Source organism: Melospiza georgiana, chromosome 3 (genome assembly GCF_028018845.1).
Source record: "Melospiza georgiana isolate bMelGeo1 chromosome 3, bMelGeo1.pri, whole genome shotgun sequence".
Lineage (NCBI taxonomy): Eukaryota > Metazoa > Chordata > Aves > Passeriformes > Passerellidae > Melospiza > Melospiza georgiana.
In genome coordinates, this window is record NC_080432.1 from 15,672,905 (window position 1) to 15,698,030 (window position 25,126).

The following is a 25,126-nucleotide window of genomic DNA, read 5'->3' on the forward strand; positions in this document are numbered from 1 at the left end:
TTCGTTACAAAAGTAAATTTATTATGACCTCACTTTTATAGCTCTTTTTTTTTTTTTAATTCCTCATAACAATTTATAAATAACTCCTGGTCGTGGTTGCCACAGCTGGGGGCGAGTCTGCTGTTTGGGAAGGTACAAAAAGAGGGAGATTTTTGGGAAGCCTGGTGGGACTACAGCACCATGGCCTGGGGATTCCCGAGGAGCAGCGGGGCCAGGCGCAGCAGCGCCCGCACGGGCACGTGCAGCCTCCTCAGCTTCAGCAGCAGCTCCGAGAAGTTCCTGCTCCCTAAAAACATCCAAAGCAAAGGAAAAGGGTGTAAAAATGAGCAAAGATTTGCACAAAATTGGAGGGGGAAGCTCCAGAGAGCTCTGGAGGTGTCATCCCATGGATCTGTCTGTTGTGTGCTGGTTGGAAAGTGAAATTCTACAGGAGACCTCAAATCTCTTTGAAAAGAGATCCCAAATCCAGGAAGAAGGAGAACACAGAGGAAAAGAACAGCCAGAAAGGGATTTGTAACAGGTAACTGGAATCTTCCATGCCCAGACACAGGAATTTGAGGCCAGCACAGGATTCCTGGGATAGGCCCCTGATCCCTCATGGATATGGTGACATTTCTGCCCCAGCCCTAAGCAAGGAACAGAGCTCCCAAAACTAAGGTCCAGCTGCCTTTCTTTTCCCTCAGTAACCTCAGGACTGGTGTATTCTCAGGCTGCTGGAGAGCAAGGAGAAGCTGCCCAGTGAAGGATCCAGGATTTCCCCAAATCCCAGTTCCAGACTCACCTTCCAGGCCTCCAGCTGCCAGCTGCCCTGGTGTGGGCACAGAGTGGTAGATCAGGAAGCACGCCAGCATGCTCAGCTGGGATTCCTCTGGAGCCTGCCCGCTCAGGTAGGAATGCAGGGACACGTCCCCTCCGGCTGCAAGGCACAAGGAATACCCTTGGTGACATTTGGGAAGCAGGATTTCCACAGATAGATCCCACTGAAGTCTCCATTCCCCACAGAAGGTGGGCTGGGAGGTTGTTTTCCCACCTCCTTCCTTCTGCCATGGCCACCCTGCTGTGGTAACTGTTTGCTTTTGCTCTGGGAAAATTCTCCCTGTGCAAGATGAGGAAGGAATTTTCCCTGGGAAACATCACCTTCCCTGCTAAAAACTCCCATCACTCCAGGCAAAAACAATTCTCCAGAGAATGTTCCACACTGCACTGAAAATGCCCTCCCTTCCCTCATCAGTTTTCCACACTTTTGAGGCAACAATCAACATGGACAAGACAAGAACAATCAACAAGACAAGAACCAGGTGAGCCACAGGGGATGGAATGAGATGGTCTTTAAGGTCCCTTCCCACCCAAACCATTTCAGGATTCTTGGATTGAAATTCCTCCTTACCTTGAAGCCACTGATCCAAGGTGTTATCTATGGTGCACTTCATCACTGGCAGGAATTCCGAGTTCATGAAGAGCCCTCGGGTTGGATTCCTGCTCATCCTCTCCCGGTGGCTCCGGGAGCTGAAGAATTCCAGCACCAGCTTCATCTGCCACAGCTCAAAGGTCTCGGACATTTCCCTCCTTTCCAGCCTCCTCACGGCCTGGCAGTGGGAATTGGAGCAGGAATGAAACAAGTAAATGACTCCTCAACCCCTGCCCTCACTCTTCTGGAAAAGTGAGGAATGGCCACTGTGTGCCCCCCAAAAAGTGGAGAAAAGTGTTGTTTCCAACAGGAACAGGAGTTTTCTACCTGGTCGATGGCAATGTAGGTGGGCAGCATCTCCGGATTCTCCTGGGTCACACACTCGTAGAGGATGGAGGAGAAAAGATCCAGGATTTCCTGTTTCTGAAGAAAGACAGGCGTCAGGCACAATTTATTCCAGGTCCCTGCCTGGAATTAATTGACTGAAGTTAATCCATGCAGTGGCATCACAGGAATTTGGGATAATTAGTGATACCACTTGACTTCATCCTTGGGATAATTAAACTGGGTTTTATGCCTTCCCTTAAATAATTTTTAAAGAAATTCCATATAAAGCACCTTCTGTGACTTCCCCTAAATGCTTCATGGCTCTCTGGGTTTGTTAAACACATTCCTCAAGGAATGGGACAAAAAATCCCGATATCAACCAACAGGAATCAGAGGATCATCCTCGTACATCCTGCAGGATATTCCCTGCTCCTGCTGGTTGCAGGGCTAAATTCTGCTCTAGAGTTTAAGGCAGGTTTTCCCGACTTTTTATCCATGGAGTAAGTGCTGGTCCACACCAACACATCCTACCTGGCCCATGTCCATAGTTGGTTTGCAAAAATAATCGGCGAAGGAAAAGAGAGCGGGATCGGAAGTGAAAGCGGAAATTGCTTCTGGCTGGAAAAAAAAAATAAGGGATTAAAACACATTCCTAAAGTGAACTTTTTGAATTTGTGCACAAAGGTAGCAACAACTGATTTCCAAAGCGTCCAGAACACAGGGGAGAAAACTGGAACCCACGCCAAAGGTTGGAATCAATGTCTAAAGGTTGGACTCAACGATCTAAAAGCTGGACTCAATTTAAAGGCTAGACTAGATGATTGAAAGTCTGGACTCAGTGATCTAAAATTTTGATTCAATGATCTAAAGGCTGGATGCAATCTAAAAGTTGGATTCCACGATCTGAAGGCTGGATTCCATGATCTAAAATTTGGATTTAATCATGTAAAGGTTGGACTCCATGACCTTGGAGGACTTTTCCGCCCTAAATGATTCCATGATCAAGCACTTCATGGGCAGGACGTGTCCAACACTCATGTCTGCCCATGCAGATGCACCTACACAAGAATTCCTGTGAAAGCCACCAAAATTCCCTCCCTCAGCAGCGTTCCTGGCAGGAAGCACCCTGGGAGCAGTACCTTGAAGGCGCGCGCTTCGGAGCTGCGGTGGGTGACGGTCTGTGCCAGGAGGCTGCGCCATCCCATGGGATCCTCCTTGTAGGAGAGCTGCCCAGCCCGGAGCTTCACGTACAGGATGCCACCCTTGGAAAGGATCGACCTGGAATGGCACAATGGGGCTGATTTATGGAATCAGGAGGAAATTCAGGCTGGATATTGGGAAGGAAATCTTCCCTGTGAGGGTGGGTGGGGAGGCCCTGGCACAGGTTTCCCAGAGAAGCTCTGGCTGCCCCATCCATAGAAGTGTTCCAGGCCAGGTTGGATGGGGCTTGGAGCAACCTGGGGTAGTGGAAGGTGTCCCTACCCATGGCAGGGTGGCACTGGGTGATCCTTAAATCCCTCCCAACCTATGCTGTACTAACGGACTGAGCTTAATTTAATCCTTCCACTTGACAAGGGGGCAATCAACGATTAGACTCATTATCTTGGAGGTCTTCTCCAACCTAAATGATTCTGGGATTGATCAATGGCAAGTAAATGACCTAAAAGCACCCCACTGCTGAGCAAAGATTGAGCTGGTTTCTCCCACCCCTCACTGGGGAGTGCAAAGATGAGAATGATTTCCACACCCCCACCCCAGATCCTGTGTTCCGATAAAATCTCTGGTTCCCACAGCTGCCCGCCACCTTTCGAGTGCGTCACGAGGGCGGGTGGCACTTTTGTGACATGGGGTGACACAAGAAAAAGCACTTCACAGGGCTTTGTAACAGTCCCCAACAGTCTGGGAAATGTGATATCACCACCACTCAAAACCAAACCAAAACCATGAGTAGTAGCTGCTCTCTGGTGCCTCCATCCCACTGCCAGTCTCTGCGGGTTTTACTATCAGGTTTTCCCCGACCTGTTTTTTTGCATGAATTATTCACCTCAATGGGTGAAACCCAACTCTGAAGTTTCTTCCTTTACCCCTAAAGTGTTGTCAGATTCACAACAGTGACTTGATGAAACCCAGAGCTGTGGGAGGGTTTAAAAAAAACATGAAATACGATTACTACGAGGTCATGATTCAGTTGAGCGTTAAAAACACTTACTGGAGATGAGTCGTTCCCTTGCTTAAATCTATTAATAATTCCCAGTACCGGGGGCCCTTCACTCTGATCTGTCAATAGAAACATTTTATTACTAAATATAACCAGAATCATTGAATTAAGAGGCTTTTACTTTTTTTTTTCAGGGCTGGTTTATAGTGTTGCCCACACAGAAAATTCAGGAGGAGGTTTGTGTCTCCTACAGGGAATTCCCTGCTGCATCAGATCTTGGAAGATCTTGATCAAGACAGAGAATTGTCTTTGGAATCATAATGGGACAATGTCATCCAGAGTCAGGCTAAGGAATCAAAACCCATCAGATCTCAGCTCTTGAGATTTGTGACACAAAATCCAGGTGATTTTCCATTAAAACAGAGATTTCCTCTACCTGCTTCAGTAAGTGGAGCTCTGGGAGAAGCGTGGGTGCCATCAGCTCCTCGGTGGCCTCCCCGTACCACTGCGTGCCCTGCAAAACATCACGACAGCCATGGGTTGGAAAAGCTCATTTCCATGGGAAAAGGAAGGAAAAGGGAACCTTGTGGGGAACAATTGCCCTGGCAGCAGGCAGGGGGTTCTGTTCCTAAGTAAACACAGGACTCATGTCAGGAAACACAGACTACCCAAGCTGTATTTTCCATGGATGGAGGGACCAACACCTAATGCTGGGCAAGGCTGAAACGTGAAGGTTTGGGAAACAAGCTGTAATGGGAACATGGAGAACTCTTTGTCAGAATCTCAGAGATGCACTTCTTCCCCCTAAAAGTTCCAAGAAATCAGTTCTGAGCTTCTCCCATAAAAATAAATCCCACAGAAAGGACTCTTCCCTGAAGGACACCTGATGGAAGCGCTAAGGAGAAACACCAAGTTGCTCATCTCAGAATTAGGAGAAGGCTTAGAACACCACAAATGCTTCCAGCCACCTCTGAGCCTTTGGAAATTCTTCTGAAGAGGAAGAAGAACCTGGGTCAGTCAGGACACCCTTGAAGACTCTGGTGACTCTCCCTGTCCTCCCTTCTGCTCTCCAGGTGCCACCAAAGCACACCTGAGGTGTGAGTGGGTTCAGCCCAACCCTTCACTCATTTGTGCAGAATCCACCTCGTCTCCACCACAGCCTGAAACCAAACCCAAGACTGGAGGCCACTCCAATGAAAACTGGGATAAATCCGAGTGTTTGGCCATCCCACAGCTCCTCAGGGCCTCCCAGGCACGTTACCTTGTAGGTGACCTCTATGAGGGCGTAGCAGGGGGAGTTGGTGTCCACGTCCACGGGAGTGAGGAGCCTGGGCTCGGCCGCCAGCACGTACAGGTGACGCAGAGCCTGCAGGTGGTACCTGGGGTGGGAACCAGGAGCTCAGCACGGGCTAGGAATGATCCCAGACACCCAATTCCTGCTCCACACCCAAATACAGCTCGTGTAGCCGTGGTATTGGTTAATTAATGTAACAGGGCTTAATGGAGCAGAACCAAAAGTAATTAAGGGTCATAAATGGACAGATCTTCTACAAAAATTTTTCCAGCTGAGCAAACTGGAGCAGCCTCATCACAGCAGAGCTGGTGTTTCCTCACTACCCAAAGATCCCTACCACTGTCACTTACTTCTTCCATTTCCCACATTTTTTTTAATGGAAAACCTCTAAAAATTGATTTTTGGTAAAAGTCCATCATTTGTCTTTTGTAGGAAGATGGTTCAGCTGAAGGAAATGGGATCCCCACGAAAGCCTTACCGATTGTCCGTGCTGTGAACAGGGAAGTGAGGGTACAGAGCACAGAGAAGAGCAGCAATGGAGGAGTTGGAAGTGCTCAGGGAATATCTGTAGGAAAAAACCAATATCGTCCTTTAGTTTTCCTTCTAAAAAACACAGGAGGCCAAAATAATTTGGTGGGACAAGGAAAGGAATTTCCAAAAGTGCACAAAGACAACAAGACTCTCTCTGCCAACAGGAGACGCCTTTATGCATCCATATAATAAAAACAGAGAAATAGAGGAAATGGAAATAAGGGCAGAGATCTGCCTTTGGAAAAGGCCCATTACCGTCCTCCTCCCAGGAAGAGGAGCCCCAAAGCCATGTGGTGAGCCAGGTGGAAGCCATAGTTCATCTCTCCCCCCGTCTTCTTGTGCATGAAACGGCAAAGCTGGAGCACTTTGAGGTTCCCAGAGCCAGCCATCACCATGGCCAAGGCCAGGAGAAGGACACTCAGGCACGTTTCCAGGTTGTAGTGACCTGTCTTCAAGCACAACAGAGAGGTTTCATCACAATTCCATGGCCAACAGCACATTCCAGGTGGGATGATCCACCACTTTCTACCCCAGAGCTTGAAAACCACATTCCCCAGAAGGAGGGAGAGCCAGCAAAGTCCTTCAATGATTTGCAGCTCTGCCACATCCTATAGATCATGTGTAATCCAGGAAATTAAAAGGGCTGGGTTTGTTCCCATTGAACTTTTGCTGAGGGTCCCACAAAGCCATCTTTTTGATCGGAAAAACTTACTATGGACGCCGTTGGAGCCGACAAGCACTTCAGGAAATCCGTGGCATATTTGTACTAGAAAGAAAAGGAATGGCCAGTGAATATGGATCCAAAAGGTGAGTGACAGCTCCCTGGGAAGTGAATGGAATCAAATAACCCTCCTCTTACCAGGCACTGAAATGCTGCCAGATTTTCCGAGCCGGCAAAACGAAATCCCAGGGATAAACACGCTCCGGCAATGATGTAGACGTGAGCTTGCCTAAGGAACAACACAAACGGGAAATGACTAAATGCTCCTCTTCTCCTCATCTGAATACACAGCACAAACCCCTTCATCCCTTAAAAATAAAAGGGAAGACTCATCCTTTATAGGATATCCCATATAACAAAACTCTCCTTTACAGGACAGTAAAATTCCCTGGGAGGAGATTTTTGGGATGTTACTCACGCCAGCGTTTCCAAGCTCAGGTCTTCAGAGGAAGGCAGCTCTGTTGCATGAAGAGAGATAATGTTCTCTCTTATGATCTGTAAAAAGCAAGGAAGGAAAATAAATCCAAGGGAAAACTGATGGCTCATTGAAACTTTGGCCACCAAGAGTTCGTAAGTGATACCAAACAGGTATAAGGGAAGGAAAAGCCGTTTCTTCCCCCAACAGAGACCATCACCATCCTGTAGTTCTCATATGTATTGAGCTCTTAAAAATTCCATACAATATCTTGGAATATCACTGATTCCACTGCTGGGAAGTTACTCCTAATGCTCAACTCCATGCAGCAGTTTTGGACCTGGCAATGCAGGGAAAAGTTGAATCCCTTCTTTCCCTGATATCATTTTGCGTCTGGAATAATCCCATCTCAATCATCTCCTTTCCAGTCCCTGGTGCTCCTAATCCATAGATCCCAGGGGACAGTCACCTGTGTCATGTTAATGCTCATTTCCTTGTGCTCCTGGCATGACAATGGAAATACCCATACAGAAAACAATCCAGGGAGGTGTGAAATTGAGAAGCAAACACACCACACATAAACAAACACCCACCTGAGGCACATTGCTGTTGACCCACTTGGAATTGGGCAGGATGTCATCCCACAAAATCAGGCATCGAGCCAGGGTCTGGAAAAAGGGAGAAAATGTATCTGTGGAATTGGGAAAAGCTATAAAAATACACCTAAAATTTAATGTAACATTCCCCATAAATTGTGTCATTCATCTATTTCTCCCCAAATTCTGTCTCCATGATAAGGAAGCTGCCACACTACAAGGAGGAATTCTTGGAAGGGGTGAATTTGGCTGGGAAGCAAAGGGTTCTGGATGATGGGCATGTTGGGCTGGAATTCCTAAACATCATTTAAATAGACTGAGGAAGGAACCCAAGGGAAATCTTACCCTCAACAAAAGGAATTCTGGTTTGACAAAGTCCAGCAGATACATGGTGTCTGGTGCTTTGAGCCAGTCAGCAATGGATCTGCAGGGCATGGCAAAAGAAAAGGGTTTCCAGGTCACATTCCAACAATTCCAAACCTCAGCAGAGCCAACACCAGGGCAGTTTAACCCTGCAGGAATTCCCTGGTCAATCAATACCTGTTGTTGGTCTTCAGGTAGATCATGGCAAGGGCAAGGGTGGCACCTGGACACGTCACATCCACGTTGATGGTGTCTCCTTCCTGGGAAAACACAGGGAACACTTCCCACAGGTTCACTTGGAAGGGAATGATGCTCCCAAAGTCATGGAGACACCTCCCAGAATTCCAACTTAAATGAGGCAGCACTGGCACCACGTACCTTGATTTGGTAACTGGGAGATTTGTGCTTCTCCCTGTGCATTCCTGCCTGGAATCTCCTGTGTCCCCCCACCATGTACTGGTAGAGCTGCTCGGGAACATTGAGGTCTGACATCCCAATCAGGTTACTGCCATGCTAAGGAAGGGAAAGAAGGAAAACATGGAAGTGCCTTCCTCTAGGAGAAAAACCCACAGGCAGCAGGGAGCCAAGGATAGAACAGCTCTTGGAATGCCATCCCAGTGGATAATGAGTCTCCTGACTTACCCCAAGGCACACCATTCCCAAGGCCAGCCCTGATGCCAGGGAATAGGACTCTCTGTCTGTGCAATATTCCATTTCTGGGCCGGGGGGACGCCCTGGAGAAACCAAACCAGCAAAATTCACCTTTGAAAATTCCAGCTTATTGCTTAATTCCTAGTGAAAGGAGAAAAAATGATCTGTCCCTCCTTAGGGAAGTCCTCATTGGAATGACAAGGAGCTGCCAGTTCATCCATCCACTCCCAAATAGCAACTCCCTCCTAAATGTTATGGTTGGAGTTCAGAGCCATGGTGAAAATGCCAAGTTTAACTGAGGATACTTTATAATCCTGAACCAATCCAAATGCTATTGCTAAAAAAGGATTGCACATATCCAATTTCTAGAAACACAACGATTTCCCCTTAAAATTTATCCCATTCCCTGTTTAATAAACCACACAGTCTCCAAGTATAGTCCCATGTAAACATGGAGAAAAGCTGTTACAAATTAACTCAGAATGAGAGCACAAGTGAGATCACAAATCTGCTGCTCACATCAGTTCTTAAGGCCTAGTGGTTAAAAACCCTTAAAATTTCAAACAGGGGAATTTAGGACACCAAATTTCCAGGTGGAATAAGTAGGAACAGTAACAAAGCTGCCATGTTTCTTTTCCTAAGTCCAGTGACTTTCCTTTTTATGGTGCACAAGCTCCCAAGAGGGACCATGAGGTTTGAAAAAATGGGAAGAAAATGTGGTGGGAAAAGGTGCCAAGGTTACAATCCCAACTCCCTGGGGCACACGGCGACCATCCCAGCCCTCATCCTGTTTTTCCAGTGTTGGCACCCACCTATCTCAGCCAGCAGCACCTCAGCAGTGTGCCTGTGGGCAGTGCCCTGGTAGACCAGGCCTATCCCAACCACGGCAGCCACCTGGACGTTGTGGGGCACATCCAGCTCCGTGGAGGTGGGAGGCAGCAGGGCAGGGATGTGGATGCTCAGCAGGCGGGTGATGGACATGTCCATGGTGCCCAGCTTGGCAGCGGAGACGCCGAGCAGGAGCCCGATGCTCGTCATCTCGTGGCCCTGGGCAAGGGGACAAGGAGCAGTGAGGCACATTCCCAGTGAGGAATGGAAAAACCCCTGTCCCAGTGTTCCACTGGCCTATCCCAATGAGCCGAGTGCAGGGTGGAGAGGTCTGGTGGTAACACTGCAGGATGGAAATGGAGGTTACTCATTCTGTGGAAATTAGGATTGGGAGTGACCTCTGGAGATCATCCAGTCCATCCCCTCTGCTCACTCAGAGCAGGTGACACAGGAAGGCATCCAGGTGGGTTTGGAATGGAGTTTATTCAGAGGCTCCATGCCCTCCCTGGACAGCCAGCTCTCCATCACTTCTTGGAAAGCAGTCCTTCCTCATATTGAGAAAGGATCCTTCCAACCCAACCCAAACCATGAACCCCAACCATAACGAAGCAACTCAGACATTCTCCCACACCAGGAAACTCCCAATGCAGCAGCAGTTCAAAGCAACCTTCCTTGTTTTGCCTAAAGAATCCAATCCCACTGGGATCTGCCTCTTGGATGCGCCAGAATTCCTCACCTTGGTCAGGTAGTCGTGGATGTTGAGGGTGGCCAGCTTGGTGAGGTGCCCGCTGAGGCCCAGGGCCATGAGGAAGCCGGCGTACTCGTTGGCCAGCTCGGCAATTTTGGGCTTGTTGTAGACGATCCAGGCGGAGTCGATCTGGGAAGCGGGAGCGATCTTCAGGCCGGCGGCCACGCCGTTGTGGAAGCTGGCCCAGCAGGCCATGTTGGGGGGAACATCGATGTTCCCGCTGTTCAGATCCACAGTGGTGTTCCTCGGAGGGGCACGGCCTGCCATGGGAGAGGGGGTAACAGGGTCAGGAAAAGCCAAGCTCTTCATCCAGGGCCAAGTGAGGGAACAGCTCTGAACAGCTCTGTTCAGGAATGTCAGGACAGCCCTTTGCAGGATCCTGTATGACCCCAGCACTGCTTAGGCCATTTTTCCACTTCTCTCTCCTTCTGCACCTAATAAAAGGTTTCAGTGTTTGATAACACTGGCCCTGACCATTCCAGCAGGATCTTCCACCATTCCAGGTGGCAGATTCAAAGCCCAAAGGAGCTGCTTCCTCACAAAACCCACACCTGAGCCGTGAAATTCTTGGTGGAGAAGATGCTGTAAAAATTACTATAATGGGATAACAGCTGGAAGAAAGCCCATCCTGCTCTGGGATGGACTGGGAAGGAAGCCCTGACCAACGTACCAGTGAGGTTCAGCTTAGGGATGGGCAGCTGCTCCGTTGGCACAGGATGGTAGGAGAACAGGGTGAACATTCCTCGTCCAACTGGGAGTGCCATGGTTCGTTGGCACAGCTGCAGCAACCTGGTGGGGAGGTGAATCCAAAAATGACATGGAAAAATTTCCCAAATATAAACACCTACAAACAACAGGCACTGGACAGAACCATTTTCCCCTCACTGTGGCTCCTTCCTTCTCCTTTTGAACCAAATCTTTGGTCCTTACAAGGTTCATCTCCAAGATACCTTTTAGCTGCTGCTGCTGGCACTATTTTTCCCTTAAAGCCGGTTCAATAAATCCATTCCACAGACACTTCCCAGCTGTGCTGGAAGCGAGGTGAGGGGAAAAAGTCAAGTAAAAGTGGTTGCCCTGTGGGATCCTGCTATGAGTGGTGATAACACCGAGTAATAACTCATGTACAGAGGTGATAAGGTGCTTCCAAGAATGCCGACCACAATTCTCTATGACTTAGTCTGGAAACACTTTCTAAACTCCTTAGATTACTCAGCTCCCTAGGTCAGATTCAGAACCATGAATGCTGCATGATAATGGTGTTCTCAGGTTTGCTTTTCAATTTGGTTTTTAAAGAAGAGGTTTTTAACTCCCCCCAAATTGAATAAAGCAGGACAGGGATAATCAAGGCCACTGGACACAGGTTTCAAAGGAACGGCATGGGACAGTGAATGTGCTTTCTGCGGAATTCCAAGGTCCCCTGTCTGAAGACCAGCCTGTCATAAAGGGTTCTCCAGCTTTGGGCAGGGCATGGATGGTTTGGTCTCTACAAAATAGGTCCTGCTTATATTTCACATTTTTTGGGCAGAACAAACTGCTACAAAATCCCTTCAAACCCAACTGACCTCAGTGTGCTGTTTGCCCTTCCCAAGAACCCCCTATTCCAACAGTGCTTTGGAATGGAACTCCAAAGACTTGGATTATGGGTTTTTCTTGTAATTAGATTCTGAGCCTCCAAAAATATCCCCACAACCTTTCAGCTGAACGAAATACTGGGAAATAGAAACAGCTGGAAATGAAGAAATTTCCAAGGCCACATTGGATGGGGCTTGGAGCAATCAGAGATAGTGGAAGGTATCCATGGCCACGCTTGGAATGAGATGAGCTTTAAGGTCCTTCCAGACCCAACCCAAGCCAAGCCATTCCATGCTTCCAGGACTCCCTACCTGTTTTCCTTCTCCTCGATGTACTCGTGGTCACTGGCCTCTGGCATCTGCACCACGTTGACGCGGACGGGCCGGGCGCTCTGCAGGAGCCTCCTCACCTCCTGCACCCGCAGGTCCTCGCTCCAGATCAGGGACATCACCTCCTCGTTCATGTCGTTCATGCCATCCTCATCCTCCTCCGACTCGGCTGCCGACGGAATGTCCGAGGACGGCACCGTGCCCACGGACTGCAAGGGAAAGGGAAGAGACAATTCCAGGGGGGAAAAAGTGCCAGGAAGGCACCACAGCCTGAACTCAGCCAGCACAATGTGATGGGTCTGTACACAGAAGGGATGGACACACTGATGGAGGGTCACAGCATTCCCATGTTCCTCACAGGAATTTAAAGGCCTGGAGGATTTCCAAAGATGGAAATCAAGTCGTTTTGCACAACCAAATGGGATAAATAACTAAAGACAAGAGGATATGACACCTCAAATGCATTGAGGAGGTGACGTGTGATGAAGTTCTTGCCCTTTCAAAATCTTTCCTTGTTTTGGAGCAATTGTAGGAAAGGGTTTTCCTTTCCCTGCCTACTCCATCAGCCCAGTCTGTGATGATCCCAATTTGTGATGAGTCCAATCTCAGCTGCTGTTCTGAAGATTCTGCTCCAAACCATGTGTTATTTTTCAAAGTGTTGATGTTTTCACACATCAATTTGGATTCCCTCCACAACTACCTTGAAAAGCTAATTACCCATTAAAGCAGCCTGCACAGCAGAAAATCCCAAAATTCCTCACTATCAGAAGACTTGGGATTCATCACAGCACCAGAATGGTTTTGGAACTTCTACACACGACCAGAAAAGCACCAAAGCTTAGGAGCACTCTTGGAAAACCCTTTTCCTATGTGAGATTTAAGAAATGCTTTTCTAAAACTCTGCTCTCCTGTTTGCTCACATCACACAAGTGATGAGAGGACCCAAAGGGAACAGATCTTCCCATGGTTCTCAGGGAACGTGTGGCCCCAGGAAGGCAAGTAAGTGAAGAGCTGATGAATGAAACCCAATTTCTTCTGGTAAATCCACACTTAATCTCAACACACAACTGCACCACCCAGAGCTGCAGCGTCCGTTCTGAAACAGGAAACTCCACCCTGCCCTCCTGAGAAATGACAAACAATTTGGGGTTTGAAGCTCACTTTGGCCTTTTAAGGTCACATCAATTCGAGGCATTGTTATAAAGTCAGTGATAAAATCAAATTTATCATCATTTTCGATGATTCGTGAGGGTTTCGGTTGGGCACAGCTTCCACCAGCAGCAAACAAAAAGGATTTTTCGTGTGGTGGCAGGTGGGGTCTGACCTGGAGTTAATTAACGTTTCTGCCAAATTAATTACAGTTTTTATATGCAATTAGTCATAAAGCCTTTGCTGCAGAGAACTGGAATAACTTTATTGTCCCTTCCAAAGCTGAGACAGCAAAACAGGATCTTGAGCAAGGTGAACTTCAGATTTCAATTCCAATTCCTGACTTTGGAAAAGGCTCCAATCTTCTGCCATGATAGAGTTTTATGTCAGCCTAAAGAACAATTTTGGTTTTCAACAAAGGGCTTTCAGTGAGATACAATTCCTTGGGATGCTGGTGATAGCCACTATCAGAAGAAAATGTTGAAGAGAAAAACATCACACTGTTTTTTTAAATCATTTTACCTCAGGATACAAATAACTAAAACCTTTTTTGGGGAAAAAAAGAGAAATGTGGCAAGTGTATTTCCAAATCCAGCTCTTCTAGCGGAAAGGAGGATGCCAGCCATGCCAACACAATGAGCCTCTGACAAATACTCACTTCCTTCTCCTTCTGTCATGGCTTGATGGCAGAGCCTCTGAGAAAGCATCAAAGAATGGGAGGAGGAGGAAAAATCCAACAGCTCTGGAGGTAAAACTTTTGTCTAAATTTAAAAATGTGATTTATCTTGAGTTTTTTCCCAGCTATCCATGATTACCCATCCCTGCTGGATGTTGCTTTTCACACCAAAACCCTTGTACGTGTAAATCCTCCATTTTGTCGCCCTCAGTTTGGGAATTAAGCTGGAAATCCCTGAGCTGCCTGCTGTGCCCAAACCCTGGGATTGGGAAATCCCTTTGTGGCCATACTCACGGATTTTCCCTTCTGCAGGCTCCCTTCCCAGGCCTGCTTGGACAAATCCTGGCGGCCGATGAGGAGGCACACGGCTTCCGGCCAGTCCGAGGACGGCTGCTCCCGGCACTGGTAGATGGCATCCCGGATGGGAAGGGCCACGCCAAAGGGAAGAGATTCCAGATCCCTCAAGGTGAAACCTTAAAATTAAGGAGGAAAAAAAAAACCCCTAAATAAGTGTTATCAATCCCAGACAAAAGAGTGTTTCCCGTTATCCAAGCACGTGGTTATTTGGGAGTGTTGTTGATCCGCTCTTACCAACACTGGTCATCCAAAGGACCAATTTTTCAGCCAGGCTGGAAACAGAAGTGCTGGATTTGAAATTGCACCTGGAAAATTAAGGAGAAGCCAATAAAAGCTCATCCAGAAGTCAGCAGGAAGTCACTAACTCAATAGAACAACACCAAAAAAGTTTCCATACCAATTGTCATCCTGCTCCATCTGCTGCTTCCGTTGGCCTAGGAAAGACAAGGCTGTGTTAATTCAATGTTTTCCAAGCTCAAGGCACTCCCAGGATGGAGTGAAAGCATCCTTACCTGATGTGATTTTGTACAAATAATGGGAGGCTTCATTCAGCACAGCACTCTCATCCCCAAGGATGTACAGAGCCACACTCTGGGGAGGAGAGACACCAAAAAACCATCATTTTGGGGTTATATTCCTGATATATTTGGGGTTATATTCCAGATATTCCTTTGCTTCCCAGAAAAACAGGCAGGAAGTAACTGGAATGCTACCTCAGAAATGGTGCAGGTGTATTGTGGGGAAAAGGAGACTGAAACAACTGAACAACAACAAACTTTGAAGCTTTAAATTTTGGGGGGGAAAAAAATCCACCCCGAAACAATGCACTGAATTTTCCCTCATTGCTTCAGAGATAAAAGATAAATATCTTCCCAACAGAAAAACGTGTTCCCAGTTATCCTTCTTGTGTTTCTCATATTTCATTTCTCTTGCAGGACACACACATTTTCCACTTGGTCTCCTCCACATCTTGGCTATTTTGTGAAGGTTCCAAATGAAAAGCTGTTGGGTCCAGCCAGCAAAATCCAAGGGATCAGTCACTACATTTTGAAAATTCTGGGAAAAATCATATCCAGGTAAAATGACTTTGTCGGCTTTATGAAGATCTTTTAACTCGGAGCTCTACAAGGACAGATCAGGCAGAGAGAGGAGGAAAATAGATCCTGGCTTTTCTTCCCTGTTTTTCTCCTTAGGCACCTCAGGCTTGACACCTCTGCTCCCAGTTGGAAGGGTTTTCCCATCAATGACTCAGGAAGTGATGTTGACCAGGAGATACCATCAGCACTCACAGGACTAAATACTGATGTTGAGGCATGCCCAAGGAGAAAACTGGGGAATTCTCATTCCCCAAATATAGATAATTCCAAGTTCCATTATTACTTTGCACAAACCACAGAAAAACACAGAAGTGGTGAAGCTGCTCAGCTCCAATACATCCAGTAAATGAATCCCTCTATTATTTCACCCTCCTTTAGGGATGTTTCACTCCCAGGAAATTCAGCAGCTGGAGCAAGCCCTGCCCACAGGGCAGTGCTGACAGAACAAGGCACATTCCCTGTATTCCCTGTCCCCCAGTACTCACCAGGACCACCAGTTTGCTCCTCTCACAGATCCCTGGTAAGTAGGGATAAGGCTGCACTCCCTCTCCCTTCAGGCAGGAACTCAGCCACTGGAAGATACTTGGAGGCTCAGCAGAAAAAAAGGAAGGATGGAGCATGAAACCTGTTTGGACTTAAGATGAACAGCAAAGACCATGAGCTCAGGGAAAAGGCACAAGAATTCCTCACCATTCCCAACTCCTCCAGCGTTTCCTTCAAAAACAAAAATCCAGCACCTCCCCACAAAATGTCACAGATCCCTCGTGTCAGATGCGATTTTATGACAGGAAGGAAAACTCAAGGCATCTATTTAAGGAAGGAGAATTATCTCAAAGGAATACGTAGGGGATAGTCCTCCAGAATGAGGATCATGTTAAAAACAAAGGGAATACCCAAGTATCACAGAATAGCCAAAGGCTTAAACTCACCCTGGTCAATTATGCAGGTCTGCCTGGAAGTTTTGACAAGGGCTGGGTAGTCCCTGTAGTAATAATCCATGTAAGCTTCCAGTTTCAAATCCCTGGAATGAGACAGAGGGGAGTCACAGACTGGGAAAAAACCATTCCAACCTCCTAGATGCCACCTTTGGGCAGTTGCTGCTACTGGGGGAGAATCTGGAGCCACGGAACAAACAGGAAAGGTTTTAAATATTCTTTTCCTTCAAATACAGGGCAAGTTTGCTCAAATTTGGGCAATCCCATCAAAAGAAACAATTTTCCAGTGGGAATACCTGGCCAGCTGAACCAGGAGAACCACGAGGGAGCGGAGTCCTTCTCCCATCAGACTGTTCAGTTTGAGCTCCTCATAGATGAGGTGGAGAACAAAGAAAATGGCAGGAATGTGGGAGAAAAGGAGGGTGGAGGAATCCAAACTGAGGTTCTGGGAAAAGTCATCCCTGGAAGCTGAAACTTCCAGAGGGTCCAGGCGCAGAGCTTTGGCAATGGGGTGAGACTCGAAATTCCTGTGGTAGTCAGAGCCCAGGAGATATTCCCAGTCCTAGAGCAAAGAAACAGAAAGAAAGACGGAGGATCCATGGTGAAAATAATTTCCAGAAAGGTAATTCCAAAGCACTGTTACAGAGGAATTTTTTCCCTAAAAACCAATCCAAATATAACAGAGGGAACCATTTCTTACCTCATCTGACCCAGTTTCTGATGGCCTTGCCTTCTTTGGAGCAATGACTGGGGAGAGTGATCCTTCAAAATCAAGCTGCAACAAATTAAAGAAAAAGAAATAAAAATAGAAGAAATAAATAGAAAAGTTAAATAAAGAGGTTTCTTTGTGATTTCTTAGGAACCAGGGTTTCTTGCGATTTCTTTGGAACCAAGGTTTCCTAGGTGAATCACAACATCTGAACTCAAGCCAAGTAGGACATGATGTGGCTTGAGGTACTTCTGGATTTGCTGAACAAACCCCAGAAATACAAAATCCTCTTTAGGAAACAACAATCTGAGTTGTGACCTGTGTTTAAACTCAGAATTGATTTAATATGGATGAGATTAACCAAATTTAATACAGCAGTGTTACATGTTGAGGTGGAATCAAATCTTCATCATTTATTTTTATAATAAGCACCCTGTAAATGTACCTCATGACAAAGACAGAGTAAAACAGGCCTGAAAATTAGAAGTGAAGAATGGATTTACTCACATTCCGTGTCCAGCAGAGCCTCTCAGTGTTGTACCCCATCATGTTCATGAGACAGGTGACAAATAAATTCCACTCTGAGTGGTAGCTGGGCCCTCCCGGGGCGTTGTAGGCGTTGTACCACTTCACCAACATCTGCACAGCTGTTTCCTTGGGCAGGATGGCTTTCAGCCCCTGCAGGCATCTTTTCACTGTTGGAAAAGAAGGAAACCATCCATCAGCTCTGGTTTCCTGGGATTTGCTTCACCAGTGGTGGAATTCTCCACAGGTTCCTCTGGTTGGACCTGCTTTCAACTCAAAATAAAGCCACAAAACTCCAACAGCTCTTCCCTGAGATGAGCACAAATCCTCCAATTTGGAACAAAAATAAGGAAAAATACTCCTTTTTTTGCTCATTACTGAAACCAGCCATGTCTGAACTGGCACCTCAGCCCTTCCCCAAGCAAAGCAAAAGCCACCCAAGGCTTTGGAATCCTACCTAATTCCGAGGTGGCGATTTCAGGAATACTGATCCGAACCATGGTGTTATTGCTGAGCTCCTGGAAAATCCAACAAAAGTGGAAATAAATCAGGAAATGCATCAAGTGCAGGCAGAACAATTTTCTATCAATTCAGAACTCCTTAGTGGGTAAAGATATTCCCAAATCCCGGCTTTTGCTACATTAAGATGTGGAATTCAGACGCCAGCTCTATGAAACACTGGAAATCTTGGAATGATCTTGAAATAATCTTTGTTATGAAAAGCGTTGCCCCAAATGACAGGGAAATACCTACTAAAGTTACTCTGTTGTGGACAGGATCCCTCAGAGCTTGGATGAAAGTCCCAAGCTGCTGGAAAGTGCAGTCCTCAACGTAGGGGGAGTCGTGGAGCTTGGAAGAATCCCTTAATTCCGGAACTGGTGACAAAATCACGCTCTGGAAAGTGGGAAAAATGAGCCCAGTTTAGAGTTCAAATTGAAGTGGAATTCAGAATTAAAGTGGATCTGAGCAAAGAACAGCTAGAATTGTTAGGTTTGAGGTACTAACAAGAATCTTGGAAATTACTATAAAACTTTCCAATCCCTGCCTTGGAAGTTTTATGGCAAACAGAAATAAATAAACAGGGCAGCACCACAGAAATCTTCTTTAAACACAGTTTATTCAGAGGATTTACAGAACCAGCAGGAAAGATTCAATTGCAAAAGTCACCTTAGAAGATAAAAAAACATTGATCATTACAAAAAAAGGGAATATTTCCTTATTTGTTACCTCTTCCAGGGGCCCCAGATGCTTGTTCAAAGGCTTGGATGGAGTACTGACACTATCCAAGGGAGTGCTTGGCCGAGGCATTGGGTTGGACATTGTCAGGGATGGAGCAGGAAGCCCAGGAATAAAAACCTTTCCTACCTTTTTGGTGGAAAAGGGAAACAAAAAGTTAAGTTTTTCTCTAAAAATAACCCTCACAAAAATTATTTAACTGCCCCATTAATGCTATGGATGCTTCAGAGCTCCCCTTTCCAGCATGCTCATAAATTAGGGATGGAAAAGGCGTCGCTTACCCGAACCACTCCGGAATAAAGCACCAGATTCCCACTGCCTTCCAGAACCAGCAGTGTGTCAATTCCCTGGAATAATCAAGCAGCACATTCAGCTCCTTGTGCTTAATTAAGAAGGCACCAGCTGCATGACAAGGACATTCCACAGGTAACAATACCTCCACTGGAGCTGCATCCTTTGCTGGAATATTGGTGACAGATCCAAAGATCAGCAGTGATTTATCGTTGCTCTCTTGGAATTTTACACACCTAGGGATTAGGGAGAACAGGAAACATAAAAGATTTGTCTTGGCTGCTGTTACAGAAAAAAACCACAGACTTCCAACAGTGCAGTGAATTTTCTGTGGGTTTTGTGGTTCCTTCATCCTTTTCCCTGCTTTGCACAAACTAAATCAACTTATTTTTAATTTTCTAGTTAATTAAAACCCCTGATGTATGGATTCCAGCTGGGAATTTCTGGAGTGCTTCTCCTGGTTCACCTGTCCCCAAGGAATGCTCACCTCAGCTGGAGCTGGGATTCCACTAAAAAGCACAGGAATTTCTGCCCACAAAGGTCAGTGGAAATGAACACTTTGGATGCCTGGGAATTCTTCTCTCTGGAAAAGAGGCACAAGGACCAGGTTAGAACCTGCTTTGCTTTGGAGACTCCATGAAACATTCAGAAAGCCTAGAATAACACACCAGGAAAAACTGGTCTGAGTGCTCAGTTCTCTGCAAGGGAGCCAGGCACTAAGGGAACATCATTTCCCAAAAAAATCACGGAGTGCAAGTCCATGAAGACTCCAAGATGGCTCCAAATGAAGAAAAACCACTCAAATAAGCAGTGATTTCACTTAAATTCCTGCTTCCCAACTCTTATCCCAAGAAAACCAGCTGACCTCATGCTTGGGACTGTTTCTGTCCACAGGTGGTCGATGCAGAGCTCAGGAACGATCGGCTCCGTCTCCGGCACGAGGAAGGAGTCGTTGGCAATGGAATTTGGGGAATGGGTAACGCTAGGTCTCCTTGGGGACTGGGCACTGCTGGAAAAGTTGAACCTGTGCACTCCAGAGAAGGAATGGACTCCCAGGGCTGGGGAATGGGAACGGCTGCAGGCAGAGAAAGGGTATGGATGAGAAGGAGATCTTCAAACTCACGGAAAAATCAGATATTGATGCAGTCAAAAAGTGGATCTTTGAAATTGGGATAGAATCAGTCATATGGCCAAAAAGTGGATTCTCAAAATCAGGGAGAATCCCAGGGGGCCCATCCACTGACTTTAAAACCCAACCAAACGCTAAAGCAGGAAAAAGCTCATTGATGATGTCCTTTAGTTTTCTAGCACAAGAAAATGATTCTTTAATTATTTTCCAGGCATCTCTGTCCAAATCCAACAGATGAGATTTCAAAAGATTTCAGATGGTCCATTCCATCAAAAATCCCTCCCAAACTCTTCCCTCCAATTTCTCTAGAGAAGCCAGCCCTAAACATCCTGGGATTCAAATACCCTGCAGGCATTCCTTGATCCATGACAGAGCAGACTCCATGGCTCTGGCACAGGCACCACCCTCCTGTACTACTGGGATAATGGCACAGGAAGGGCATTCCAAGGGACATTTCAGGCGCTGCAACAAAAGAGGCACCAGAGCCTTGCACGGAAAGATCAAGAGCAAAACGTGTCCATGCTATTCCATGGGTGCCATCCTTTGGGATTTGCTGTGGGTGCTCACCTCAAAGCTGCCATGTTGGAGATGGTGGGAGAGCGGGATTGCAGGTTGGGAGAGGAGCTGGATCTGCTCTGGCTGTGGATGGAGGAGTAGTTCTGGAAAGGAGAGCCCCCAGGGGAGTCTCCTTTGGAGAGGCTGCGGAGATGAGCGGTCAGGGAGCTGCTGGTGGCCATGTGCTGGGGGGTGCCCCCCTGATCTGGGAATTTCAGCACCAGGCTCTGCTCCTGGAAGGAAAATCGATGGCATGTGGGCAAGGGTAGCCAGGGAGAGGCTTTTCCAACAGCTTCTCCCATCAGTTACGTGTTACAAATTCATGCTCAGCCTACTGAGTTAATCCCATTAACCCTGCTCCTCTACTCCCACAGAAACTGCTCCAATGTTTGGGGTTTTTTTTGTTTTTTTTTTTTTTTTTTCACAAAATCAGAGGATTTGGTTGGAAAAGACCTTAGTGCCCAGCCAGTTCCACCCTCTGCCATGGGAACACCCTCCCCTATCCCAAGCCGTGTCCAACCTGGGACATTTCCAGGAATGGAGCAGCCACAGATTCTCTGGGAAACTCTGCCAGGGCCTCACAACCCTCACTGTCAAAGTTTTCATGGCACTAAGTGACTTTCCACTTTTCCTAAGCCTTCTGGTCCAATGTATGGAATAATATGTTAATAATATAATCCATGACCATCACCACCCCATGATCCCCCTGCTCCAGGCAAATCTATGGAAAAATTTTCTTAAAAACCAAAAGAACCGGCCTCATTAGATATCTTACTTTTATAAATGAAACAAATCCCAAATCCCAGCCATTCCTAACACACATAAGGGCACAGAAATGAACAGAGCTGTTTTCCAGGGATCTTCATTCCCCAGGGAATGTGTACCTCTGGCTTGACTCTCCTGAGGGCCCAGACTGTGTGTAAGCTCTGCACAGTGTCGTAGGTCATCACAATGGAAGGGTCAGCGCTGAGGAACACGATCCTCAGCGTGTGGTCAGCCACGTACTGCACCCGGGACGACCCGAACACTCCTGGAAAACAGGGATTCATCCCAAAAGATCAGCCCCACAATGATACTGTGAGCATCTCCCACACTCTCTCCCTTCCACACTCTGGGTTTCTCCCCTGGGCAGCCTCCCTGCTCATGCAGCCACTCTAACTGCATGCTTGGAAGTGACTCTTCCCGCAATTTTTTGCTACAGGGACACACTGGGATTTGCTGCCACCCCGAGGGACTCCAGTGACATCCAATGTACCTCCAGACTTGCAGACCAGAGGGGCGATCTCATCCAGGGGGTGCAGCATGCTGAACATCGTCGGCAGAGGCTCCCTAGGGAAAGGCACACAAATCAGAGCCTGGAATGTGACAGCAGGCACACAGATCCCATCTCAAAAAGCTTGCTGGATTCACTGAGTGGACTTTTTCAGGATCTCTGTTCCTAATCCCAGCTCTTCTGAGGACTAGAGAATCCCAGGGGAAAACCCAAAAGAGGGGATGAAAGCTACTCATTAGTGCATTGTCCAACTGCTTCCTTTGGGATCCACAGAGGGCTTCCACAGGGGCTGGGAGCCTCAGCCTACAGGGAATGGGATGGGATCCCCACCAAAGAGGAAATGGGATCCTGCAGCTGAGAGAAAATGTCTCAATGGCAATGCCTCAGTGGCTCTCCCAGCTGTCCATGACAGCCTGGAATCAATTCCTAGGACAAACCTCAATGGAATCAGGCTGGTGCTTCCCAGATCCTATTCCCAGGACCAGCACTCCCAAACAGTTTTTAACACTCAGCTTTGAGTGTGCTCATTCAGAGTCACTGGGATGGGATAAAAAGACTGGAAGAAGCACATCAATAAAATCCCAGAATGGTTTGGGTAGGAAGGGATCTTAAAATGATCCCATTTCCCCCCCTGCCATGGGCAGGGACACTTCCACTATCCCAGGTTGCTCCAAGCCCCATCCAAGCTGTCCTTGAACACTTCCAGGAACAGCCCAAACACAACTTCCTCCTCTTCCACCCAATTTTACCTTTTCCCATCAGAAACACACGGATCTTTCACCACTGCCCTCCAACTCCTCCATTCCTTATTAGATTATCCAACAGGAAACCACCCACATTCCTCATCCCATACCTGGGTGGACTTGGAGGCACCTCATGGGAAGAACTGCTGCGCTCAAATAACAACCCATACTTGCTTGGCCACACACTTGCAACCTATAAAAAAAAAATGGATTTATGGTGGGATAAAAAAAATCAACCATGTGGTGTGTTGATGATGTCTTATAGGAAAATAAGATGTCCAGGGTTTTTATGCAGAGCAGGGAAACATAAATGTGGATAAAAATGTTACAGTTGTGGACAAAAAGCGTGGCAGAAGTTACCTGGAAAGGCAGAGCAGCGATGTAATCCTTCCCCTCCATGCTGTGCACGTTTATGCAGGAATTCTGCAAAATGCAGATACATTTCTCCAGTGTTTCCTCACTGCCTGGCACTGGAAAGGAAGGAACAAAACAATTACACAGTGAAGTTTTACTCTGTTTCAGACATCCCTTATACACAAAAAGTAAATTCTGACATTTCAAGTGGTGGTGAATGAGCTCCTGGAGTGTGTCCAGAGAAAGGAATGGAGCTGGGAAGGGGCTGGAAAACAAGGACTGGCTGAGAAAGCTCAGCCTGGAGAACAGAAGGCTCAGGGGAGACCTTCTGGCTCTGCACAACTCCCTGACAGGAGGCTGCAGCCAGGTGGGGGCCAGGCTCTGCTTCCAGGGAACAAGGGACAGGATGACAAGAAACAGCCCCAAGCTGCACCAGGAGAGATTCAGGGTGGATATTGGGAAAATCTCTTCCCCCAAAGAGTATCCAGCCCTGACACAGGCACAGGGCTATAAAAGTCACATGGATGTGGCACTTGGGGATGTGGTTTTGGCAACAGCTGGACTGGGCGGTCTCTGAGGGCTTTCCCAACCTAAACAATTCCATGATTCCAAGCCAAGGGAGCCGAGCTCTGAGCATTTGCCCAGCAGCACAAGAAGCAGGACACTCACCATCAGCTTTTTCCGACTTTTCCTGGGGGATAATGAAGTCACACCACAAGGCCTGAAACCCAACACAACATCATTAATTCTCCAGAACGAGCTGCTCCCACACAATATCACCTTCCTGTGTTCCCTGTCTGGAAAGGGTTTGTGCATTCTCTCAGTGCCCCTCTCCCACATTTCTGTACCTGCAGGACGGGGCTGTCGACGGTGAATGCCTTGTACACGGCGGACGCTTGGCTTCTGCTGCCCTTGCTCCAGATGACCACGTTGCTGGCCACGTACAGCTCCTCGTCGTAGTCCACCTCCTCCCCAACATCACTGATGCCCTTTCTCAGCTGCCAGCTTTCCTGGAAAACAGAGGTTTGTCAAGGGAAAGCCACAAGAGCCATGGATGTGATGAGTTTGGCACAGAGAAGTTGTGGCTGCTCCGTCCCTGGAAGTGTCCCAGGCCAGGATGGACGGGGCTTGGAGCACCCTGGGATAGTGGAAGGTGTCCCTGATCATGGCAGGGGGTGAAATGAGGTGATCCATAAGATCCCTTCCAACCCAAAAAAACCTGGCATTCCATGGTAAAGGATAATCAGGATCCATTTGGATTTATTTTGATGGAAGCAAGGGAGGAATGGGTAAGGGAGACCCTTTGTAGAGTTCTGAGATTTCGAGTGAACCCCCTTGCTTCCCAAACTCCTTCTCAGAGAGGAGCTGGGATATGGATGGATCCAATCTTAGGCTCGATCTCCATCAGAGCCGGGGATGTTCACCTGGAGAAGCCTCCAAGGAGACCTTAAAACCCCAAAGGGGCTCCAAGAGAGCTGGAGTGGGACTTGGACACGAGTCTACACTGACAAGACAAGGGGAAATGGCTTCCTGCTGCCAGAGGCAGGGTTAGATGGGGCACTGGGAAGGAATTCTCCCCTGGGAGGGTGCTGAGGCCCTGGCACAGGCTGCCCCATATCCCTGGAAGTCAAGGCCAGCCTGGAGAAGCTTGGAGCAACCCTCTCTGCTGGAAGCTGCCCCAGCCCACGGCGGCGGGCGGGAACCGCACGGGCTTTAAGTTCCCTTCCCTCCCAACCCCCGGCTCAGCCAGGCCCGTACCCGGTGCCGGTCGTGGATGGTGACCTCTCGGAGGGAGCCCACGAGCCCCGCGGCGCCGTCGGAGGAGCAGAGCTCCGGCGCGGGCTGCAGCCGCCGTAGCTGCAGGCTCAGGGCGCTCGGGTGCCTCCGGCTCTGCTCGCGGCCCCGCGGCGCGAACTCCTGCAGGTCGCCGGCCGCAATCATCGTCGCCCTCTCGTCACAGTGGTCCGACATGGGGCCCCGATATCCACATTATTTCCGGGACGCTCCGGCGGCTCCCGCGGGCACCGGGACGCGCGGGGAGCGGCACCGGCGGCCCCTCACGCGGGCGCGGCCATCTTGGCGCTCCCGCCCTGCCCCGCGCGCGCCCGCGCCGCCATGGCCGCGCCTCACGGGGCGCCCGCGGCGCTGCCGGGGGA

General features: G+C 47.9%; 1 protein-coding gene across 1 annotated transcript; it reads right to left on the reverse strand.

Annotated features, from left to right (window-relative positions):
- Positions 1-26: 26 nt before the first annotated feature.
- Positions 27-25,025, reverse strand: ANAPC1 (anaphase promoting complex subunit 1). Its single transcript, XM_058021014.1, has 47 exons — positions 24,729-25,025; positions 23,819-23,980; positions 23,640-23,691; positions 22,977-23,086; positions 22,727-22,809; positions 21,856-21,929; positions 21,485-21,630; positions 20,613-20,833; positions 19,782-19,991; positions 19,404-19,499; positions 19,062-19,152; positions 18,907-18,972; positions 18,617-18,754; positions 18,143-18,283; positions 17,847-17,907; positions 17,372-17,559; positions 16,856-16,930; positions 16,452-16,717; positions 16,150-16,241; positions 15,706-15,854; positions 14,636-14,714; positions 14,521-14,557; positions 14,358-14,428; positions 14,061-14,239; positions 11,924-12,150; positions 10,711-10,829; positions 10,029-10,300; positions 9,277-9,511; positions 8,456-8,547; positions 8,192-8,326; positions 7,991-8,073; positions 7,796-7,874; positions 7,448-7,522; positions 6,858-6,934; positions 6,578-6,668; positions 6,431-6,484; positions 5,974-6,167; positions 5,666-5,752; positions 5,155-5,272; positions 4,330-4,407; positions 3,945-4,012; positions 2,875-3,013; positions 2,267-2,353; positions 1,736-1,831; positions 1,388-1,586; positions 782-916; positions 27-286 (listed from the first exon to the last, which is right to left on the reverse strand). The coding sequence occupies exons 1-47, from the start codon at positions 24,939-24,941 to the stop codon at positions 171-173; spliced, it is 5,856 nt and encodes a 1,951-aa protein (XP_057876997.1). The 5' UTR covers positions 24,942-25,025; the 3' UTR covers positions 27-170.
- Positions 25,026-25,126: the final 101 nt, after the last annotated feature.